Source organism: Poromitra crassiceps (genome assembly GCF_964638095.1).
Source record: "Poromitra crassiceps genome assembly, chromosome: 25".
Classification (NCBI taxonomy): domain Eukaryota; kingdom Metazoa; phylum Chordata; class Actinopteri; order Beryciformes; family Melamphaidae; genus Poromitra; species Poromitra crassiceps.
In genome coordinates this window covers 17,784,496-17,807,985 of record NC_139649.1, presented here as the reverse complement: position 1 = coordinate 17,807,985, position 23,490 = coordinate 17,784,496, and the positions used below count along the sequence as shown (strand labels likewise).

General features: G+C 47.5%; 1 protein-coding gene across 1 annotated transcript in view; it reads left to right on the top strand.

Annotated features, from left to right (window-relative positions):
- Positions 1 to 22,426, top strand: part of cntn4 (contactin 4) — a gene marked incomplete at its 5' end in the record, with an annotated part of 153,140 nt that extends 130,714 nt beyond the window's left edge. Inside the window, 11 exons of the mRNA XM_083660815.1 lie at positions 12,516 to 12,691; positions 13,954 to 14,074; positions 15,175 to 15,333; positions 16,289 to 16,438; positions 17,160 to 17,230; positions 19,221 to 19,455; positions 19,736 to 19,851; positions 21,220 to 21,406; positions 21,505 to 21,617; positions 21,708 to 21,876; positions 22,308 to 22,426. Coding sequence (XP_083516941.1) covers positions 12,516 to 12,691; positions 13,954 to 14,074; positions 15,175 to 15,333; positions 16,289 to 16,438; positions 17,160 to 17,230; positions 19,221 to 19,455; positions 19,736 to 19,851; positions 21,220 to 21,406; positions 21,505 to 21,617; positions 21,708 to 21,876; positions 22,308 to 22,399 — 1,589 coding nt within the window. The 3' untranslated portion in view covers positions 22,400 to 22,426. The remainder of the gene's footprint in view (positions 1 to 12,515; positions 12,692 to 13,953; positions 14,075 to 15,174; positions 15,334 to 16,288; positions 16,439 to 17,159; positions 17,231 to 19,220; positions 19,456 to 19,735; positions 19,852 to 21,219; positions 21,407 to 21,504; positions 21,618 to 21,707; positions 21,877 to 22,307) is intronic.
- Positions 22,427 to 23,490: the final 1,064 nt, after the last annotated feature.

The following is a 23,490-nucleotide window of genomic DNA, read 5'->3' as shown; positions in this document are numbered from 1 at the left end:
AGGTTCAGCTTGATGGCCTATATGTGATTTTCCAATCAAGCTGCAAGGAAACGCGCTCACACATGTCTTCTCAGTATAAATAGGCGCCGCTGTTATCCACTTATTATTCCTGCAAAAGGGAATATGGCTCTTATTTGACGGTTTCCTTCCCTCTCATCAGACACAGAAAGCAGGTTTTCTCCAGCTGATGTACAAATGTTCTTGTATATGAATCTTGTGCCTCTCTGTCACAATTGATATTGTTTGGAAGATGGGATGGGGTAATTTCTTTTTTGCGCTATTTCGTGGCGGATTGGAAACCCGTTTAGCTGGAGGGGGGGGGGGGGGGGGATTTCTGTGGCGGGAGCAGCCCTTATGGGAGATGACAGTAGTTTAAATTGACTTTGGCGATATGAATGCCGAGAAATACCTGTCAAGAAGCATTAAATGTTATTTGTCTCTCCCGCTGTGAATGAGCCACCTAGCAAACAGCGGAGGAGAAGTCACAACAGATGAGCTCTGTTAATGTCCCCATTATTCCAACACTGGGGGGATATTAGCAGATTAATTGCACTTGATTATCTGTGTGCTCTCTGAATTTTGATTATACCGGAGATGAGCTGTTGCAATTAGGCTTTGCTGCCCTGGCTTGTTATGGAGTTACACAGAGACGGCTGGCTTGTTATGGAGTTACACAGAGACGGCTACAGCAGAGCCAACGAATGACTTGTGCCGACGTCTGTGTAGTGTAGAGAGGTAAAAGCACTCACCCACTGTACCACCGCGGGGCCGCGGGTTCAATTCCCGGCAGTGGTACTTCCGGGCTTCATCATCAGACATTCCTACAGACACGATTGGCCGTGTCTGCGGGTGTGAAGGTGGTGGGTCCTGGTCGCACTAGTGCCACCTCTGGTCGGTCGGGGGGCACTTGTTCATGGGGGAGGGGAACTGGGGGGAATAGTGTGATCCTCCCACGCGCTCCGTCCTGCCGGTGAAACTCCTCGCTGTCAGGTGAACAGAAGCGGCTGGCGACTGCACATGTACCAGAGGAAGCATGTGCTAGTCTACAGGCTAGGCTACAACTCAGCCCCAGATCGGCAGAGGGGGTGGAGCCATGCCCGGGACAGCAGGGGTAATTGGCCAAGTACAATTAGGGAGAAAATGGGAGTTTAAAAAAACAAAAAGTATTTAAGGCCACTAGTGAAGTGTCTGTTTGCCCCTCTGCTGCACAGCGCGCTGTTTGCTTCTTTATTCAAACTTGATTCATATTGAACGTCTCGCAAAGGTCCAAATTGCAACAAATCTGAAACTGCACATCCTCGAGTAACCAGCAATACAGCCTCCAAGTGTGAAGTAGATCGGACGAACGGTTCTCGAGATATGCGGACGGACACACACACACACACACACACACACACACACACACACACACAGACACACGCACACACACACACACACACACACACACACACACACACACACACACACACACACACACACACACTCACATTCATACAGAGTCACACAGAGTCCTTGCTTTATAGTGTGATGTGATGCTGTTCTTTGTTGTGATGAAAATACTTGAACAAAAGGATTGTCTGGGCTCGGCAGGTTATCACTATGAGCCCAACACTCAATCCAGCAAGGTGGCGCCGGCCATTGCATTTGTCACTTTGCCTGCTGTGATTTTTCTTCCCTTTTTCCCTCCAGTTGTAGAACAGAAGATAAATCGCGCGTCAATTGCGATCAATTTACGTGCAGCTCTTTCACCAGGCCAGGTGCAAGAAACTGACCTCGAAAAAGCGTTCCAATTGGATACCAACTTCTGGGAGGTACCGTATTTGTGTCTAACAAAAGCCTCCCTCGTCTGTGTTCAGTATGAGCAGCTATATGTGAGAGCGACTATGGTAAATGGCCTGCATTTATATAGCGCTTTTATCCAAAGCGCTTTACAATCAGTAGATAGTCTACATTCACCCATTCATACACCGATGGCGGCAGGCTACCACGCAGGGTGCCTACACACCATCGGGAGCAAGGAGGCTTAAGTGTCTTGCCCAAGGACACAACGACAGCAGCTGGGAGGAAGCGGGGATCGAACCGCCAACCCTTGCGTCATTGGCCGACCCGCTCTACCTCCTGAGCTAAAGCCGCCCATGACTATGACTTCTGTGACTATGACTTCTATGATTTCTGAGAGCCGTATAGAAAAATAAGGAGCGAGCGTCTGTCAGTGATCAGCAGCAGGTTGTTACAGATGTGCCACTCGGGAGCATCTGAACGCAGTGTTGAGAGCAGCTTGCCTGGATCTGTTCGGCGACGTGACACGAGCTTCTCCCTCTATTGGAGTTTGTCCTTGAGACACTCAGTCCTTAGGAAAAGAAGTGGCGTTTGTTTTGATAAAGGCGGCCCTCTTGGTTGATTGATTTAAAAAAACAAGGAAACACAAATGCTCATGTTAGTTACAAACTCATCTCACACTGAGGATTGAAGGGCCATTTCAGCATCGGCACCGTGGGATGTGCTGTAAATGGTAAATGGACTGCATTTATAAAGCACTTTTCTCCAAAGCGCTTTACAATGTGTCTTCATTCACCCATTCATACACCGAGGGTGGCAAGCTGCCACGCAGGGTGCTGGCACAGCCATCGGGAGCAATTTGGGGTTCAGTGTCTTGCCCAAGGACACTTCGACATGCGGGCTGGAGGCGCCAGGGATCGAACCACCGACCTTCTGATTGGTGGACGACCCGCTCTACCTCCTGAGCCACAGCCGACCCTGCTGTGAAAGGTGTTACAGTGATTTAGGGCTGTCCCCGAATACCATTTTTGGGCTTGGAAGCTTCACTGACAAGTATTTGAATAGATTGAAAGCTGGGTGCAGGTGGGTGCAGCTTAACCTGACGCTGCCAGATGGACGGTATAGCTCCACATAGGTTTCACTAAACCAGTCGATCTGGGAATGAAGTCACCAGACCCGCTGACGGAGGCGGGCACTTTTTCCAAGCTACCTGGCAGGTGATTGGATGACCCATCTGTCTATCACCGCTGGTGGGTGTTAACTTCAACCAATCAGATCGCCGAAGGTGCCTGTGGATGATCTCCGTGGTATTCATTGATTGAGTCCTCACGGTCGTAAAGTCACCTTCGAAGCATTTAGTTAGATTATAACGAACTAGTTGTGTGGCTTAGCCTTCCCAAATGTTGAGGGTCGTTTTTTAGAATTTAATACATAGAATTGGGAACGTTACATTCAATTTAATTCAGACTGCCTGTCACTTCCGCGGCGGCAGCCATGTTGACGAGTGAAAAGAACTACAAAGACCATGTACCCACTACTTGCCCAGACGAGCCTGAGCCCGCCTACGGCCGCCGCTGATTCGTCGGGCCTGCATGGCCCGACCAATCATCTTAACTGCCTGTGCGGGTCCAGACCGTCACGGAGAACCAAATGAAATGTGAGTTCACGTGACGGGCGGTTTACCAGGCTAGGTGCAGCTGGGTGCAGGGCACGTAGTAACAATGAGCGGCGAGGAGAAACATCGGACTTCAAGGATTGTCCTTTTTATTATTGAAACAAAAATGGATAAAAACAATTGCAATAAGCACATCAAATAAATTACTACCATAGCCAATCAAAACTAATTTGCTCATATGTACAGTAGGCCCTGGTGGCTGCATGGTCAAACTGTCGCAGTTTCAGTGCTGGTAAGTAAGTGGTATAGTTAGATGAGAGCTGTGGGGCACAATGTCCTTGTCTAAGAGAATAAGTAATAATAATTCATGTTGATGCATAATGAATAATGTTGGATTACTTTTTTTTTTTAATTAACACATTGAATGCCAGCCATGTTTTCATTCCTGTAGGTAAGTTGTGCCAGGGGTGTTTTTGACGATTCTGGCTCATTTTAACACAGCCGAGGATTCTTTTCTGTTAAGAATTCATGAACACCAATCATCTAAAAATAACTAATAGAATGTGTGCTTTCTCTGTCTAAAAGAGTTAGTTTGCAGAGTTAGTAGTTATGTAGATATTAGCCGTTGAGTACAGCATGGTTTCAGCGTCTGGAAATTTATTCAGAGATAAATGGCTTTTTGTGAAACAGTCACTTTAACCATTCATTTTTGGCATCAGTAAGACCGTCAGACATTCTAAACAATAGTTTTGAACAGTAATTTCCTCCATAACAACAGGAAACACCCCTCTCATTCAAACTCCTCCCTCCGTGTGTCTTCTCCTCCTTCCTCCTGGCTCTAACAGCGGGCGTGTCAGAAGCGCGTTGCTGCTGCCTGCCTGCCTGTCTGCCTGTCGGGCAAGACGAGTCTGAAATGGATTACTGTAAAATCGCGTCGCCATTTCCTTGAATGGCTTGCTCCCGCGGTGTGTGTGTGTGTGTGTGTGTGTGTGTGTGTGTGTGTGTGTGTGTGTGTGTGTGTGTGTTCGCGCGTTGCTGCGCGGCTCTGGGGGGAAGGGATCTCTGTCCGTTCTGTGTGTGTGTGTCCGGGCTTCTGACTGTAAAATCGCCAAGCCATTTCCGCGGGAGGCGGCTGCTTTTGTGGCTTTTGGGTCCCGTGGCTGTGACTTCTCTCGGTCTCTGTCGCCACTTAGTGGTCGGTAAAATAGATTACACACATGCTCTTGCTCCAAATAGTTATCTCGAAGATGTAAAAGGGGTTGATTGATGTCCCACCGTCAAAAAAAAAAAATGTTTATGTAAGACGAGTTAGCTCGTCCTTGGCACTTAAGCGCTGGATTATGTAAGACGAGTTAGGTCGTCTATGGCACTTAATGAGTTAAGAAGTAAAACGAAGCATTCGAATACTGATTTGGAAATCGATTACCAATGGCATCGAGTGAAGCTTGGAAGCATTTGGGTCAGCCCTTAGATGGACTGAAACGTAGCCTGACCCCGGGCCAGCAGATCTTCTCCATGGCCACAGGCGTTGGAATTTGTGTTGTCTTGAAGCCACACGCAGCATGCCTACAGTTCAGCTGTGTGAATCTGGTCTGGAGGGCGAGGGCTCTGCTCAGGTCAACCTTCTTCAAAATCCAGGCTCTAAACGACACGTGGCTCTTCAGTGCACTGCCATTACTCAAGTTCACATCACTTGCCCTGTGTGGGGGGAAGAACATCTATAGAACATCTACACCAGGAGAGAGCACACACTTACACACTCCACCGTAGTAGACCATTAAAGCCGGGAGAGATGCTCTACAGGATGGCTGCCGTTCGTGGGGAGAGCGGTGAGGCTCGCTGAGGGGAGGCATGTCAGCGCACCTTGGAGAGGGGTCATTTGGTAACTAACTCCGTTTTCTGAGGCAAGTCAATCTGTTGCCAAATTGCCATGTCTGCCCACTCTGAGCCGGTGTCGGTATCTTAACTGTTGGGCTGTGTGTGGTACTTCTATCATTTCTTCACCTTAGAATACAGAGTAGGGACGGGATAATCTGCTTATGTCACAGTGCGATTCCATACGCGATATGGGTTTCACCATCCGATAAAACCATGATATGATGTAATAAAATAAAAGTTCAACATCAACAAACTATGACTGTGCAGAATTCTGTTTATCTCTGAGGCACAGATCTAGTAATGGCGTTGGATCAATAGAATGTAAACCATTTTAAAAAGTCATTAAGTGCAAATAGTATTTGGATGGAGAGCTTGTGATATTGTAATGGTCACGCAGTCTCAGTTGTGATTTACTACAGCAGAAGAAAATGGAGATACTATCACCATACATTTTTCTGCCCCGCCCACAATACGTTTTGTCACATTTTTGTATTGCAATGCAATAACATCATTTTGATATGTTATCAACTTCTGATCCTTGTAAAACCTTGATCGACATGTTTCTAGAAGTCCAACCATTTGCTGCATTAAAAAAAATCTATATATATTTATCCATTTCTTATTCATTTGCTATATTAATCTGTGATTATGAAATTAACAAGCTAAAGTAAATGGGTTTCTAAAAGCAAACGTATCAATCATACGTTTGGGCATACAAGAAATGTTAGTTTCAACATAGTTTCTTTCCTCCAATTGAAAAATGCCTGGTTTCTTATATAAAAGTACACCGGGTGTACTTAGATCAGGCAGTTGACCTTCTAAAACGCTGTTCGTTCTCAGGTGGTAAAATAAAAGGACCCAAACACATTCAATGTCCGAACAGAACATTAATGTCAATGACACCGGCTGACCCAACCTGGAAGCAATCCCGAAAGTGGCGGAGAGTGTGTCAGCCCGCTAACGTGCTAACATGCTCTCTGCCTTGCCTCTGACTGACCCTGCTAAGTGAGCGGGCAGCTAGCCTCCCCTTTACCGTGGCAGTAGGTAACAAGGCATTATACAGGACAAGATAGATATCAATCAAATTAGGCTCACGAGCCCAGTGTGGGGTTGTGTAACCAACCTTGCTTGTCCATATAATCTGTCACAGATGATGATAGAGGAGTGTAATAAGGGAGCATATTCCCGTCGTCATTGTCACAATGAATCCCCCTGGTGGCGGGCAGCGAGAGAGCAGGCATCGCATGCAGCATGGAGAGGAGCTCACAGCACAAAGGAGGCAAATGCACCGAACCCCACTGGAGTCATAACAAAGCCAATACATGTTTACTAGGGGCGTAATGATTTAGATTCTAAATAAATTTGAAATGAGCGTTCAATTTCGATCATCAAAATCACAAACAGTGACCAGTATTTTTTCTCTCTCCGTCCCCGACTACTTGCACACGTCTGAAGGAAGAAAAAACAACAACACTTCAATGAGGACACAGCGTAGCTGCACGTTAACAAGCTCACTGGTCGCCTGCAGCTGCATGGAGAAACAACAGACCTGGGGCTTAAGCCCCGAATATAATATTTGAGTCTCGATCTTTGAAATCAAGACTCGATATTCTAACAATGGCATAGCCGTCTGTGCTTAAAAAATAAAAAATAAAAAAATTAATTGAACCAAATCGTGACTTTAAAATCGAAAGTCATCGAATTGTGGATTTGTGACATCCCTAATGCTTCCAGTGATAGTGACTGTTTCTTCTACCTTCTCTTCTCATCGCCTGTCTCACAATGGAACCAAATGCAGAATAGACCTGGCACCTTGAAAAGAAGTGCATCTGAGTAAAAAGACATTCTTACTGTGTCAGAGTGATGCTTTTCTACGCCCCATGCTCTACTCATACCACAAGGTGATGGTGTAGCCCCATGTTATACTCATACCACAAGGTGATGGTGTAGCCCCATGCTCTACTCATACCACAAGGTGATGGTGTAGCTGTTGCTATACTCATACCACCAGGTGATGGTGTAGCCCCATGCTATACTCATACCACCAGGTGATGGTGTAGCCCCATGCTATACTCATACCACCAGGTGATGGTGTAGCCCCATGCTATACTCATACCACAAGGTGATGGTGTAGCCCCATGCTATACTCATACCACCAGGTGATGGTGTAGCTGTTGCTATACTCATACCACCAGGTGATGGTGTAGCTGTTGCTATACTCATACCACCAGGTGATGGTGTAGCTGTTGCTATACTCATACCACAAGGTGATGGTGTAGCTGTTGCTATACTCATACCACCAGGTGATGGTGTAGCTGTTGCTATACTCATACCACAAGGTGATGGTGTAGCTGTTGCTATACTCATACCACCAGGTGATGGTGTAGCTGTTGCTATACTCATACCACCAGGTGATGGTGTAGCTGTTGCTATACTCATACCACAAGGTGATGGTGTAGCTGTTGCTATACTCATACCACCAGGTGATGGTGTAGCTGTTGCTATACTCATACCACCAGGTGATGGTGTAGCTGTTGCTATACTCATACCACCAGGTGATGGTGTAGCTGTTGCTATACTCATACCACCAGGTGATGGTGTAGCTGTTGCTATACTCATACCACCAGGTGATGGTGTAGCCCCATGCTATACTCATACCACCAGGTGATGGTGTAGCTGTTGCTATACTCATACCACCAGGTGATGGTGTAGCTGTTGCTATACTCATACCACCAGGTGATGGTGTAGCCCCATGCTATACTCATACCACAAGGTGATGGTGTAGCCCATGCTATACTCACACCACAAGGTGATGGTGTAGCTGTTGCTATACTCATACCACCAGGTGATGGTGTAGCCCCATGCTATACTCATACCACAAGGTGATGGTGTAGCTGTTGCTATACTCATACCACAAGGTGCTGGTGTAGCTGTTGCTATACTCATACCACAAGGTGATGGTGTAGCCCCATGCTATACTCATACCACAAGGTGATGGTGTAGCCCCATGCTCTACTCATACCACAAGGTGATGGTGTAGCTGTTGCTATACTCATACCACCAGGTGATGGTGTAGCCCCATGCTATACTCATACCACAAGGTGATGGTGTAGCCCCATGCTATACTCATACCACAAGGTGATGGTGTAGCCCCATGCTATACTCATACCACAAGGTGATGGTGTAGCCCCATGCTATACTCATACCACAAGGTGATGGTGTAGCCCATGCTATACTCATACCACAATGTGATGGTGTAGCTGTTGCTATACTCATACCACAAGGTGATGGTGTAGCTGTTGCTATACTCATACCACAAGGTGATGGTGTAGCTGTTGCTATACTCATACCACAAGGTGCTGGTGTAGCTGTTGCTATACTCATACCACAAGGTGCTGGTGTAGCTGTTGCTATACTCATACCACAAGGTGATGGTGTAGCTGTTGCTATACTCATACCACCAGGTGATGGTGTAGCTGTTGCTATACTCATACCACCAGGTGATGGTGTAGCTGTTGCTATACTCATACCACCAGGTGATGGTGTAGCTGTTGCTATACTCATACCACCAGGTGATGGTGTAGCTGTTGCTATACTCATACCACAAGGTGATGGTGTAGCCCATGCTATACTCATACCACCAGGTGATGGTGTAGCTGTTGCTATACTCATACCACCAGGTGATGGTGTAGCTGTTGCTATACTCATACCACCAGGTGATGGTGTAGCTGTTGCTATACTCATACCACAAGGTGATGGTGTAGCCCCATGCTATACTCATACCACCAGGTGATGGTGTAGCTGTTGCTATACTCATACCACCAGGTGATGGTGTAGCCCCATGCTATACTCATACCACAAGGTGATGGTGTAGCTGTTGCTATACTCATACCACAAGGTGATGGTGTAGCCCCATGTTATACTCATACCACAAGGTGATGGTGTAGCCCCATGCTATACTCATACCACAAGGTGATGGTGTAGCTGTTGCTATACTCATACCACAAGGTGATGGTGTAGCCCCATGCTATACTCATACCACCAGGTGATGGTGTAGCCCCATGCTATACTCATACCACAAGGTGATGGTGTAGCTGTTGCTATACTCATACCACCAGGTGATGGTGTAGCCCCATGCTATACTCATACCACCAGGTGATGGTGTAGCCCCATGCTATACTCATACCACAAGGTGATGGTGTAGCCCCATGCTATACTCATACCACCAGGTGATGGTGTAGCCCCATGCTATACTCATACCACCAGGTGATGGTGTAGCCCCATGCTATACTCATACCACAAGGTGATGGTGTAGCCCCATGCTATACTCATACCACCAGGTGATGGTGTAGCTGTTGCTCTACTCATACCACCAGGTGATGGTGTAGCCCATGCTATACTCATACCACCAGGTGATGGTGTAGCTGTTGCTCTACTCATACCACAAGGTGATGGTGTAGCTGTTGCTCTACTCATACCACCAGGTGATGGTGTAGCCCCATGCTATACTCATACCACAAGGTGATGGTGTAGCCCCATGCTATACTCATACCACAAGGTGATGGTGTAGCCCCATGCTATACTCATACCACCAGGTGATGGTGTAGCCCCATGCTATACTCATACCACAAGGTGATGGTGTAGCTGTTGCTCTACTCATACCACCAGGTGATGGTGTAGCTGTTGCTATACTCATACCACCAGGTGATGGTGTAGCTGTTGCTATACTCATACCACAAGGTGATGGTGTAGCCCCATGCTATACTCATACCACCAGGTGATGGTGTAGCCCATGCTATACTCATACCACCAGGTGATGGTGTAGCCCCATGCTATACTCATACCACCAGGTGCTGGTGTAGCCCATGCTATACTCATACCACCAGGTGATGGTGTAGCCCCATGCTATACTCATACCACAAGGTGATGGTGTAGCTGTTGCTATACTCATACCACAAGGTGATGGTGTAGCCCCATGCTATACTCATACCACCAGGTGATGGTGTAGCCCATGCTATACTCATACCACCAGGTGATGGTGTAGCCCCATGCTATACTCATACCACCAGGTGCTGGTGTAGCCCCATGCTATACTCATACCACAAGGTGATGGTGTAGCCCATGCTATACTCATACCACAAGGTGATGGTGTAGCTGTTGCTATACTCATACCACCAGGTGCTGGTGTAGCCCCATGCTATACTCATACCACAAGGTGATGGTGTAGCCCCATGCTATACTCATACCACAAGGTGATGGTGTAGCCCCATGCTATACTCATACCACAAGGTGATGGTGTAGCCCCATGCTATACTCATACCACCAGGTGATGGTGTAGCCCCATGCTATACTCATACCACAAGGTGATGGTGTAGCCCCATGCTATACTCATACCACAAGGTGATGGTGTAGCCCCATGCTATACTCATACCACCAGGTGATGGTGTAGCCCCATGCTATACTCATACCACCAGGTGATGGTGTAGCTGTTGCTTTATACGAGCCTCTCGCTGTCCCTATCTGCACAGCCTTGAATGGCTCCAGAAACAGAGCAGACACAGACACAGGCTGAATGCCTTCTGTGTGCTATTAGCACATTTTGACTGTGCCGCCGTACCTCAGCATTTAGCCTCCACAATAGGGGATTAAGGCTTTCAGACACCCTCTCCATTGTGTATATAACAAAACCTACCAGCTGATAGCACTCTGGTGTGATATCAAGAAACGACTAGATAAATCACATTGGGAGTGCACGGCCGTGTGTGCGTGTGCGCACGCATGTGTGTGTGTGTGTGTGTGTGTGTGCGTGCGTGTGTGTGCGTGTGCGTAGAGGGGGGGAGGCTGGGTGGAGGGGGCCAATACAATGAAGGTATCGAATTCACTGTGGATGAAGACTGCACTGCCGGCACTTTCTACATGAATCTATGCCTGTCCAGGGATCATTTTCCACGGTTAATTTAGTCCGTGTGCTCAGAGTGGCAATTTCAACCAAGTAATCACAGCACCCCCAAGAGGGAGACCGGCGTCGTGCACCACCAGAACAAAGCCTCCTGGTTTCCCTCTGATCTCGCCTCTCTCTCACGTCCCTTTTTTTCCCTTGCATTCCCATTTGCTCACACACACACACACACACACACACACGAGTGGAGATCAGGGATGTTGCGCGGCTCCCGTGCGATGCCATGGTAATGCCCCGCGCGCCGAGGGCTCCAGAGGACCGAGCAGTGACAAGTTGAAGAAGTGCTCACGGCTGTTGACTGTTTACTATCGGTGCGTTTGGAGTTCCTCGCGCTGCGTTCGGGGAATCGGGCGGTTGATCGGGGAGTTCCGGGCTCAAGGCTGAGCTGACAGTGACACATGGAGGCTCCTCTGGATGCGGGAGAGACGCGTCTCTCACATCCCCGCAGAGACGAGCTCAGGCCCCCAAACTAATGCCAGTTACTGTAGCTTTACGCCCTACTTTGCCGTGTGCTTTGTCCCGTAGATCCGTCTATTAAGTGAGCCTGACATATCCATGAGGATGATGGAAGGGCTCGGCTTTTACAAAGCCATTTTGTCTACAGAATTCTAAACGCCTGAGAGAAGACGGGAACCGAACGGCGAGTTGAGAGTTGAGAGTTGCTCGCGAGTCATTTCTTGCACTTTCAAGTCAAGTCTTTGAGCTAGAGTCCTAGTCAAGTCTAAAGTCTTTGAGCGGAAAGTCCAAATCAAGTCTCAAGTCTTTGGTCACAAGTCCAAGTTAAGTCACAAGTCTCTTATGGATGAGTGTTCTATTTGCTGCATGGCATCCGGTCTGCTTAGAACACTGCATAGCTAAAACGAAGGAATTCAAACCATGTGCTGTATTATCCTCACTCCGTTATTAGCATAGAGCAGCCTTGATTAGTTGACATTATTATTAGTAGACATTTCCTTAATATTAATGAACCAAAAAATATATATATAAATAAATACAGATAGTTCACGAGTCGAGTCTCAAGTCTTTTGAGGACGAGTCTCAAGTCACTGTGTGTGCGGAAGGAAGGCTTTGCCGATTTGCAACCCGCTTTGTATATATTTCTGTCAGTAATATATTATGCAGATGGGCAGACTTATATTACAGCTTATATTACCGAGATTATAATGATACAAAGTGGGTTGAGATCAGGTAAAGCCTCCCTTTAAGTGCGACTCGAGTCCAAATCGCAAGTCTAAGTCCCCACCTCTAGTCTCAACCGGTGTGTGAACGTGTGCTGTGTTTCAGAGCCGACCGCCATCACCACCCCGGCCTCCACGCTGGACGTGACCGTGGGAGAGAGCGTGGTCCTGCCCTGCCAAGTGAGCCACGACCCGTCCCTGGAGCTCAAGTTCACCTGGTTCTTCAACGAGCAGCTCATCCACTTCGGCAACCACGGCGGCTACTTTGAGAAAGTGGGCGGGGTAAGTCAAAGTGGGCGGGGTAAGTCGGTTGCGAGGTTTTTGGCACTCATTTCTGAACCAGCTGTCGCGTCGTGACAGTTTTTACACCGTGCTTGTCGGAGGCCCTGGAATACATAATGAATAATTAAGAAAAATCTTTACTGTAATGTGTGTGGAGGAGTGCTTACTGCATATTTTATTTGTGCCACGGTGCCCTCATAAAAATCTGCCATCAACAAAACATTGATTTTTCACCCCCTTCAGAGATTCCATTGAATTAAGGTCATGAGGTGAGGCTGAAGATTCATTGGTACATCAATATTATACTTCTCTTCTTTTTAACGGGGTCATAATAAATTCAGCCGCAGTGCAGAGGGAATGTTTGTATCAAGTCTATTATTTATGGCCAGAAAATTGCTGCCTGTGGTTTATTTTAAAATTAAATTTACATATACAGCCTGCAACCAGTCTCATTCAGCCTGTGTATACTTTATAAAAGGCTCAAAGCTTACATCTCAGCATGTGATACTCTGGCTTAGCTTGTTTTTTACCCTCTATTTTCTTACGAAGAAAAAGAAAGAAGAAACATGTGTTTAATCAGAATGTATTAGATGTGTCTCTCTTGTCTGCTTTTGGTGTTTCTCTCTTACTGTAATTTACACTAATTGAATAATTAGCTGGACATCTACAGTACCAGCCACTAAATAGAAATCTCACTGCCATTTGTGCCACAGCTTTTCGCTATGGCCACTTTATTACAAAACGTGCTAAATGACACTGCACTGTAGGAGTGGCAATCGCAATTAGCCATGGAATATAAAAGGCTACTTGAAAGAACTAGATGTTTAACTAGCCATTAGGCTACTCTTCATCGCTGAAATAGTGAAAAGGTGCTAGCTTATAACACAACCCAAATCAAGGTGTGCTTTTCCCCAAATACATTTTATAATGATAGTGATTAAGTGTGCTGGCTGCCTGCCCAATGGATCATTTTAGAATGTGGAGAGAAAGCTGTGATGGATTTATTGTGGAGGATGTAGATGAGAGCCGGCTTTCTGTTCGCCTCCTTTTGTTCCCGTGTGGCTGGCAACTCAGTATTGTTCTTGAATTACAATAGCCCTGGTGCTTACATGTTGCTCATAGAACTGACTGTGTGTGTGTGTGTGTGTGTGCGTGTGTGTGTGTGTGTGTGTGTGTGTGTGTGCGTGTGTGTGTGTGCGTGTGTGTGTGTGTGTGTGTGTGTGTGTGTGTGTGTGTGCGCCTGTGCCTGTGTTGAGTGACAGCAGCATTCGGCTGGAGACATTATGATTCGGAACATCCAGCTGAGGCATGCAGGGAAATACACGTGTGCCGTGCAGACCAAGGTGGACAGCATCTCCATCGCTGCTGACTTGGTGGTCCGAGGTGAGCCGTGACAGACAGACAGTCCCTAATTTAAACGTTTGGTCTGACTGCTAATGGATCTGCTGCAGGGTTCAAATGAACAGGCTCATCTTTAAAGCGCTCATTCAAAAGCCGTCGTGTCATGTGGTAATTGGAAAAGCAATTTATATACCGTATGTCATATATAAATATATATGTTTATATATATCGCTTTATTGATATGATATACATGTACATGCTATAAGGGAGACAGTATTTCAGCTACCTATATTTATTCATTATTATTTTATTCAATCTGGGAATCCATCAAACCTGGGGGGGCAAGCTCATTTCAATCTCTGAATAACCAGACCTCAACACTGAGGGGCACTCGGCCGCACCCCTTTATGCTAATTTTACCGACAGCTATATCCGATTCTTCCTGTGTTTACAGTCCGACCAGCAACAGCACTGCAAAAGCAACGTGGAGCTACGAGATGAGCTATTTGACAGCGTTCTTTCGCAGGTTGAGCTCTATTGGCTGGATTTTCTTCGACCATGCCGACAGATTTTCATGCAAATTGAAAATCTGTCTTGAGAGATTAATTAAGATTACAAAACACTTGATTCATTCATCAGTCATGTAGGAGGTACAGGTAGGAGGATGTTTTTGGGAGGGGTCCATGTTCAGTTTGAGTGTGAGTGGTTGTGCCTTGCTGATGAAGATATGAAGGTACTGTACAGTATTGCATGAAAGATGTGCAGATAGAGATGTTTCCCTCTTTGAGGAAAACCCCCCAACTAATTAGACAGAATATTTGCCCGAGGTTTCCCATGGAACCGACTTCACTGCAGTCGCTGCAGTTGTTAAGAACACCACTCCTTCTCCGCCATCTTTCCCCATCTTCCCGATTTACATTTCCCGACCCCCTTTTCCCCTTCACTCTCTCTCTCTCTCTCTCTCTCTCTCTCACGCTCTCTCTCCCTCTCCATCTCTCTCTCTCTCGCCATCTCTCTCTCTCTCTCCCTCTCCATCTCTCTCTCTCTCTCTCTCACCCTCTCTCTCCCTCTCCATCTCTCTCTCCCTCTCCATCTCTCTCTCTCTCTCCCTCTCCATCTCTCTCTCGCTATGCCATCACCAGGTCCCCCGGGGCCCCCCACCAGCATCCATGTAGAAGAAATCACCGATACCACAGCCTCTCTGTCCTGGAGGCCTGGTCCTGATAATCACAGTCCAATTATGGCCTACACCATCCAGGCCAGGACACCATTCTCCCTGGGGTGGCAGGCTGTCACCACAGGTAAGCTCTCTCCAACCAGCCGTGGCCTCCTCCAATCACACGCAGGAGGCCCGCTCTTCATTCTCTCCCTCTCGCCTCTGACAATATTGGAGATGTAATTTTTTTACCCCGGCCGGCGCCAAATGGCACGCAATTGTACCGTGACCATTGACCGCCGTTTTATCGGACTCTGGGGAAAGATCCTGAAACATGGATCTCGTCTCGATGAAGAACCTTGTTGCCAAGGCTGTAATTTGATAGCGTAGTTAAGTGATAGTAGCGATGGAGAGGGAGTGTAATTTTTCCCTACATCCTCTTTAATGGGGCACTGAACGTTCACGCATGGTCGCCGTAATGTGCATTACCCCACACTGTATACCTTGTTCCATTGATATTTTTGGTGAATTAGGGATACTTTTATGTTTTACTGGCGTCATCGATTTGCAGGATCATATCCTTGATATGCATTTACCTCATGACCTTGCAGGTAAACGGAGCTCCTCCATGGATCGACTTTTGGCCAAATAAGCCAGGCCTATTAACTGTTTTATGCGACGAATAGAACGGTAGCCGTTTCGCCTCTATTGGTTCAATATTTTGTGCATTATGGTGCTTTTAAGATGACGCAGAGCTACCATTCAGTAAACAGACACCGCGTGTGTCCGCGCGCTTTGTGGAGAGCTAAATAAATGCTATTGCACAACGTTACATTGATCGAAGAGTTCCCGTGCAAAGCTGTCAGCGCCCCCCCCTTTAAGGTGATTGTTTTGTCTTTGGAGTTCATGTGTGCATCGTGTGTCCTTGTGACGGATTACACCTCTCCTGTCTACCTGTGGTGGAGTCTCCCCAGGCCTGTCAGCCAGGAGGACAGTCGGCTGTTGATGCTAAGTTGACGAGCGCGCACACACACACACACACACACACACACACACAAAGTGGGGTGATACTGAAGAGGGCGCGGTGTGTTTTATGCCAGTTCCTGAGGTGGTGGGGGGCCGCCGGCTGACAGCTACAGTAATAGACCTGAGCCCTTGGGTGGAGTACGAGTTTCGCGTCCTGGCGAGCAACGTCATCGGAACGGGCGAACCCAGCAAGCCGTCCAAACAAGCAAGGACAAAGGACACCTGTACGTACCGCATGAACAGGGGGGGAATAAAAATCCTGTACGAGTACTGTATGTTTGTTTTGCTGTTTTGATCATCTCACTACTATAGTGAGGTAGCCCGGTTCTGCGGCGGAGCGCACTTGCCTCAACTGCACTGCAGTTGAGCAGGCAAGCCACGCTAGAACTGAGCACACTATTTTAATGGACAGCTGAACCAGTCAAAATTTCTAATTGAGACATTTTGATTGGACACTTCTCCACCTACAAGAAAGTATGAATCAATCTTAAAGGGAATGTTCTGGGATTTTATAATAATAATTTATAATTTTATAAGCCTACTACTATTAATATCCTATTAGCATCCTTTGGTATAAAGCTGTTGTCAAGGAATAGTTCTCCCAAAAATGAAAGTGTTATCATTATCTGCTTACCCTCATGTCAGTGCAAACACTGGTGAAGTGTGTACAGTATGTCCACTCACAACACACAGGGCGTTAGCTAGCAGCTCCATGACGGCCTCGCCCCAAAACAACTGAAGTGAAGTGAAGCAACTGAACTGCACTGGAATAACGACAAAATCTTCATGTTTGGGGTGAACTGTTCCTTTCCCTCTGTCATGATGTCATGGTGTAAAATGATGCAGGCACCTTAGAAGAGCAGCATTGTGTTATCGTGTTGTGATTCATGGAGGCGTTGTGTGAAGTCAACAGGGCTCAGCTGATCCGTCTTCCTCCCCCTGCAGCTCCCAAGGTCACGCCGGCTAATGTGAGCGGAGGCGGAGGCAGTCGCTCCGAATTAGTCATCACATGGGAGGTAAGCACGCTGCCTGGCACAGGCCCCCCTCACCCACAGGCCCCCCTCGCCCACACAGGCCCCCCTCACCCACAGGACCCCCTCACCCACACAGGCCCCCCTCACCCACAGTACCCCCTCGCCCACAGGACCCCCTCGCCCACAGGACCCCCTCGCCCACAGGACCCCCTCACCCACAGGGCCCCCTCACCCACAGACCCCCCTCACCCACAGGCCCCCCTCACCCACAGGCCCCCCTCACCCACAGGCCGCCCTCACCCACAGGCCCCCCTCGCCCACAGGCCCCCCTCACCCACAGGCCCCCCTCGCCCACAGGAGCCCCTCGCCCACAGGCCCCCCTCGCCCACCGGGCCCCCTCGCCCACAGGCCCCCCTCGCCCACAGGTCCCCCTCGCCCACAGGCCCCCCTCGCCCACAGGCCCCCCTCGCCCACAGGCCCCCCTCACCCACAGACCCCCTCACCCACAGCCCCCCCTCACCCACAGGCCCCCCTCACACACAGACCCCCTCACCCACAGCCCCCCCTCACCCACAGGCCCCCCTCACCCACAGACCCCCTCACCCACAGGCCCCCCTCACCCACAGGCCCCCCTCACCCACAGGCCCCCCTCACCCACAGGACCCCCTCACCCATGGAGGAGTACCCCCCCTCCATGGAGGAGCCAACGAGATGTCATTATTCTCTGCAGATGTGGGCCCTTCTTTCATTAATAACGGCTTAATGTATGGCATTTCATTTTTCAGAACAGAGAGGCAATAACTGCTGCTGTCACCCTGGGGGGGGGGGGTGCCTTTGAGGTTTCAATAAGATAATTAAACTGAATGGTTCCTTCCAAGTCCCGAGCCAACTTTTTTCAAAGATTGTTTTCCAATCTCTCTCTTTTTTCCTCCCCCCTTCCCTCTCTCCATTCTTTCCTCCATTCTTTCTTTTTTCTTTCTTTCCCTCTACAAAGCGCTCGTTTATCGAGCCGGCTCCGAAAGCTTATATTTACTCTGCGGCTGCCTGAAATCATCAGCCCCAGCTGTGAAAGTTTTCACTGAATGAATGTTGATGTTTCAATATGCAAAGAGTTCAATTAAAGTCTAACTTGTGCTTAACAAAGTGCTCATTTTGCCTCCACTCTGAAGACACCTCGGGCTCTTTTCCATTTGATGTAGCAGCAGAGATGGACGAGCGTATTTTAATGGCTTTCAAATGATGCTCGCACAAAGAGGGGAAATGTATGTCGGGCATTTCTACTCGGAGAGTTGCTGTAACCCAGAACAAAGTTCAAAGCCCAGGGTGAACATCTAAATCAAAGGCTTTTTATATGACTAAGTATCTCTTAGTGGCTGGAGAGTAGAGGGTTCCTTTATAGAATGAAGTCAGCAGCTATAAATGCATGATATATTGTGGGCCTATGACTCTTAACAATAGCTGAGTTAATGTCTCGCGCTGAGGCCACTGTGCTGTTAGTGGACGTGCCCATTTCTACCACTATAGTGCATTGAGACAACATTTGAAAGCCTTGGTTGTCTTCTCAAACTGGGTTGCGCTTCAAGATGAATTATAAACATAAGCCAGTGGTCACTTAAAGTGAATGAGCAAGTTTTAAATTAACACATACACCAAATCTATGTGAAATGACATTAAGCATCTTTAAAGACTAGCTCAACCCCAAACTTAAATCTGTGTGGATCCTGACATCTACTGGTGAAAAGTACTGAACTGGCCGAGGATAAGTAACATCACCTGTTTTACTCTACAGAAGGTACAGCAACATCACCTGGTACCAAAGATCAGCCAATAGCAGATGGCCAGTTCAGTACCCTACTTGTCACCATTAGCTGCCAGGCTTCACGCAGATTTAGTTTTGGGGTTTAGCTACACTTTAAAAAGAGATTTGTGCCGATAAAACTTTTCTTAGCAGGTACATTTTTGGAGCTTAGCAGTCCTTGGCAGGCGAGCCAAAGACTTTAATGTGGGACACTGTTCATCTGTTCCTCCGCAGCCTGTTCCGGAGGAGCAGCAGAACGGGCCGGGGTTCGGCTATGTGGTGGCTTTTCGGCCGCACGGTGCCACGGGCTGGATGCAGGCAGCGGTCCCGTCCCCCGAGGCCTCCAGATACGTCTTCAAAAACGAGAGCATCCAGCCCTTCTCACCGTTCCACGTGAAGGTCGGCGTTTACAACAACGAGGGCGAGGGCCCGTTTGGAGCCATTGCCACAATCTACTCCGCAGAAGAAGGTGCGTTATGTACAATGTCCTGTCATGGAGAAGCTCTACCTCCTCCACCGTGTGTGTGGACCATCAACTAGATCCAAACGGGCTCTGAGCCAGTGCAGTCATAACTGTGATCTTGCTGCCCGTGTCCTTCATCTGTATTTGCAGATAGCGCCCCCCTACCTCCCCCGATCCCCCCATACTGCTTGTTTTGAAGCCACTCTGATAGTCGCCACTTTGAGGGGTCATCAAAGCTCAGTGTTACTTTTAGAATCATCTGAAGTTCTTTGTACTTTAACTCCAGAGCCTGGCCGAGCGCCCACCAGGATCCGTGCCAAGAGCCTCTCCGCGTCCGAGATTGAAGTTTCGTGGAAAGCTCTGCCGTGGAACGCCAGCAAGAGAAGAGTTCTGGGCTACGAGGTGAGGCTACGAGCAAAAATGCCCTTGTTTGCGTTTGCTTCCGCTGGGGGTTTGCGAGTGCGTTGCCTGTGTGCGTGTGCACATGGCAACTAATGCTGTTGCATCTTGTTGTGTTCTATTATTGATGAGAGTTTCAGGCTCGTGCACCTTGGGCATAGGAGATAATAGCTGTGTGTGCATGCGTAATGGTTCCAGCCTGGTCCCATGCCTGTGGCTTTAGTTGTGTCTCTCTTGTTGCCTACCTAAGTACCGTACTGTAACCAGCCTGATTAGCAGGGCTGATGCAACCCACCGAGGGATACAGCGTTTAGCCTCTAATCCACACAACAAAGAAGTAGTTTCAGACACTGGCTTTGTGCTCAGTTAGTTCGTGTCATATTAACTCTGTTCATTATTGAAATTCAATATATGAACAAAGGCCATGTTTTCATCCACGGATTGCATGAAGTGCCAGAATTGTAAATTGTTGACCACTCAATGTCATCAGAGGAGGAGCAGGGCCCGAGCAAAGCGTTCCTGTGAGGGAAGACAAATTATATTTGTGCTGTCGAGCGTGCCAGCAGCCATTTCAGCCCTGACACCCGGGTGACAAAGAAAATCTGTTCAGTGGAAGATGATGGCTGGGGAGTTTTGAGGATTCCTTTTCCCTCCCCTGTTTGCATATTGCATATTTGACTTCTGTGGGCCACATAACGTAAACCGTGCGTCGCTTCTGGCAGGCACAGCTGAAGTGGAGAGCACACGGTGAGCAAAGGGTACATGAGGTGACACACTGCCAAAGGTGGTTTTTGGACCAATTTACAGTAGGGCTGTGAATCTTCACTGGCCTCACGATTCGATTTGATTACGATTCAGAGGGCTACGATTCGATTCGATTCGATAACGATTATCGATGCATCTTAAATCGATGCATCACTTTTTCTCCCGAATACATGATTTTTTTTCTCACTTTCTTTTTTCTCACTGTGTGGCTACTTTTAAAATAAAAGTGCATTTAGAATTGCATTGTATTATGATCCATAATTAAAATAAACAACTGCATGTACTTACATTATATTTTATTTGATTATATAAAAAAAAATTATAATAATAAATTAATAATCGATTTTTGACATTTCTGAATCGATGCAGAATCGTGCAGGTCCGCATCGCGATGCATCTTATAATCGATTATTTTTGACACCCCTAATTTACAGTGCGCCAGCGTCCGGTTTTCAGTTTTCAGTTCATTGACGGGGCGTAGCAGAAGGCTTTTGTCTGTCGTGTTCCTGCGCCGAGTGTTGCTGCATTCATGTCTGTGGTTCTGCCCTGTCTGTTTCTCAGTGTTTCTGCGTTCATGTCTGTGGTTCTGCCCCGTCTCTTTCTCAGCTGAGGTACTGGGGTAGAAGTGAAAGGGAAGACACGGCCAGTGTGCAGAGGACTGTAGGAAATCAAACGTCCACCATTATCCGCGGGGCGAAAGGAAGCACCATCTATTACATCTCAGTGAGGGCGTACAACACGGCGGGAACGGGGCCTCCCAGCTCCACGGTCAACGTCACGACCAAAAAGCCACGTAAGTATTGGATCTAATTACGACGACCACTCACTCACTCTCCGCCAGCCAGCACTCGACTTTTGTTTGATGTGAATAATGTGTTTCCCTCCCCTCAGCTCCCAGCCAGCCACCGGTCAAAGTGATGTGGAACACGTCAAACTCCAAGATTATATTGAACTGGGAGCAGGTCAAAGCCCTGGAGAATGAGTCAGAGGTCACCGGGTACAAAGTAAGGAGCTGCTCGCCTTTTTCTCGGTCAGAAAATGCTTTCTGCCGTCACGGCTTCTCTTCCTGACTTTTGTATCGCTCCGGTCCTCAGGTGCTGTACAAGAAGAACCGACACAGCCGCCCCGACGTCATGGAGACCAACACCACCTCGGTGGAGCTCTCCTTGCCCACTGACGAGGAGTACATCATCCAGATCAAACCATTCGGAGAGGGGGGGGAAGGCAGCAGCAGCAGACAGATCACCATCCCGAGAATACCAGGTCAGTGGAGAGAGCGAGCTACTACACCTCCCCCCACGGGCGAACTGAATGACCCGCTCCCATGCTGCTGTCTGGGCTTGCCAGAAGAGATGAACTATCATCATCTGCAGAGGAACACAGGGAGAGAGAGGGGGGGATCATTTGGTACAGGAGAGATTGTGTAATTATGGCCTCGGCGTGAGACCATAATGCGAGTGTTGTATGAAAAGTTGGGCAATTTATTTAGAATAGTTCCGACGCCTCGTCCTGCAGCTCGGGTAATAGCTCTCAAGGATTTTGGAAACAAATGCGCTCAGGCCTTGATTAGTGAAAACACAGCGGCGAGGCGGGAGATTAGAGAAATGAAATGGCAAAAAAGTCTTTGTGTTTTGGGTGTTTTTTTCTCACTGTGAAACACACTAACAGCCTCATTCTTCTCAATATCTTTGCAGGCCCCAACGCCATCGGCTCAGCATCCAAGGTCTCCACTCTATCAGCCCTCAGTACAATAGCACTGTCTTTCACAGCGCGGACATCTTTATGACAAACAGCTCCCAGCAGACATTGCATCTGATGTGGAGACGGCTCTACTGCGGCAACACAAACACAGCCCACTCTGGTGTAACTATATCCATTCATTTAGATTTTAGAAGCAGGAGGAAGACGCTGGTGAGAAAAGAAAAGATAAGAAAAGAAAAAAACATGCCATTGAGATGACAGGGAAAGAGCCCACTTTAGCACCCAGGCTGAGTAAAGGAGATTGACCAATGTCTTTGACTCTGTTGTTACCAAAGCAGCTTTCATATAAAAAAAAAAAGAAATAGATAAAAAAAAGGTCTTATATGCATCTTTTTGTATGACATGTTGAGCTTTTATAGATTTTTTTGAATCAATTCGAAATATGGTCTGGGCTTTTTGTAAAAGGCAACGGTGTCAGAGGATTAAAGTGCATGGCGAATAACACGATCGAATTTTAAAGTCTGGAGGTTAAGAATGTTATTTGACAGTGCATCGTTCTGTCTTCTGAAGCAAGATAAAACTTGCAACTGTGGTTCTATGTCAATGACCAGAGTTTTCTTTCAAGTGAATGAACAGTTAACTGTTATCTGTCATTTTAATCATATACACACATTTTTGTTTTTCAATATCTCAAAAACATTGCACTTAAAGGACTGTGCTGACCTTTTGGGAGTTTTGTCCATTGGTCACCTTACCCAATATATGAAGAGATGATTGGCAATCAAATTGTCTCTCTAGCTCAAGCTAACACTTAAGCATACAATAGGCCCTTCTCACGGGGGCCATTTTGTGTCGAAAAGGCAGACTAAACACAGGTGCAAGCAAAACACTAATGAGGGTTTCCAACTTCCATGATTGGAATTTGAAAACCTTCATTAGTGTTTTGCTTGCACCTGTGTGTCTGCGTTTTTGACACAAGATGGCCCCCGGAAAAAGGGTCCATACTGTTTGTTATGCTATGCTGTTATGACTTAGCATCATCCAAAGAGTAAGAACATGATCTTGTAGCAGCTCTAAGGCTGGGATTGGTAAAATAGACGTGGAATTTGACAAAAGAGTTCTTTTGTCAAACTTTCAATGGCAGATCTCTTTTCCCACAAGACTTCAGTGTTTTGT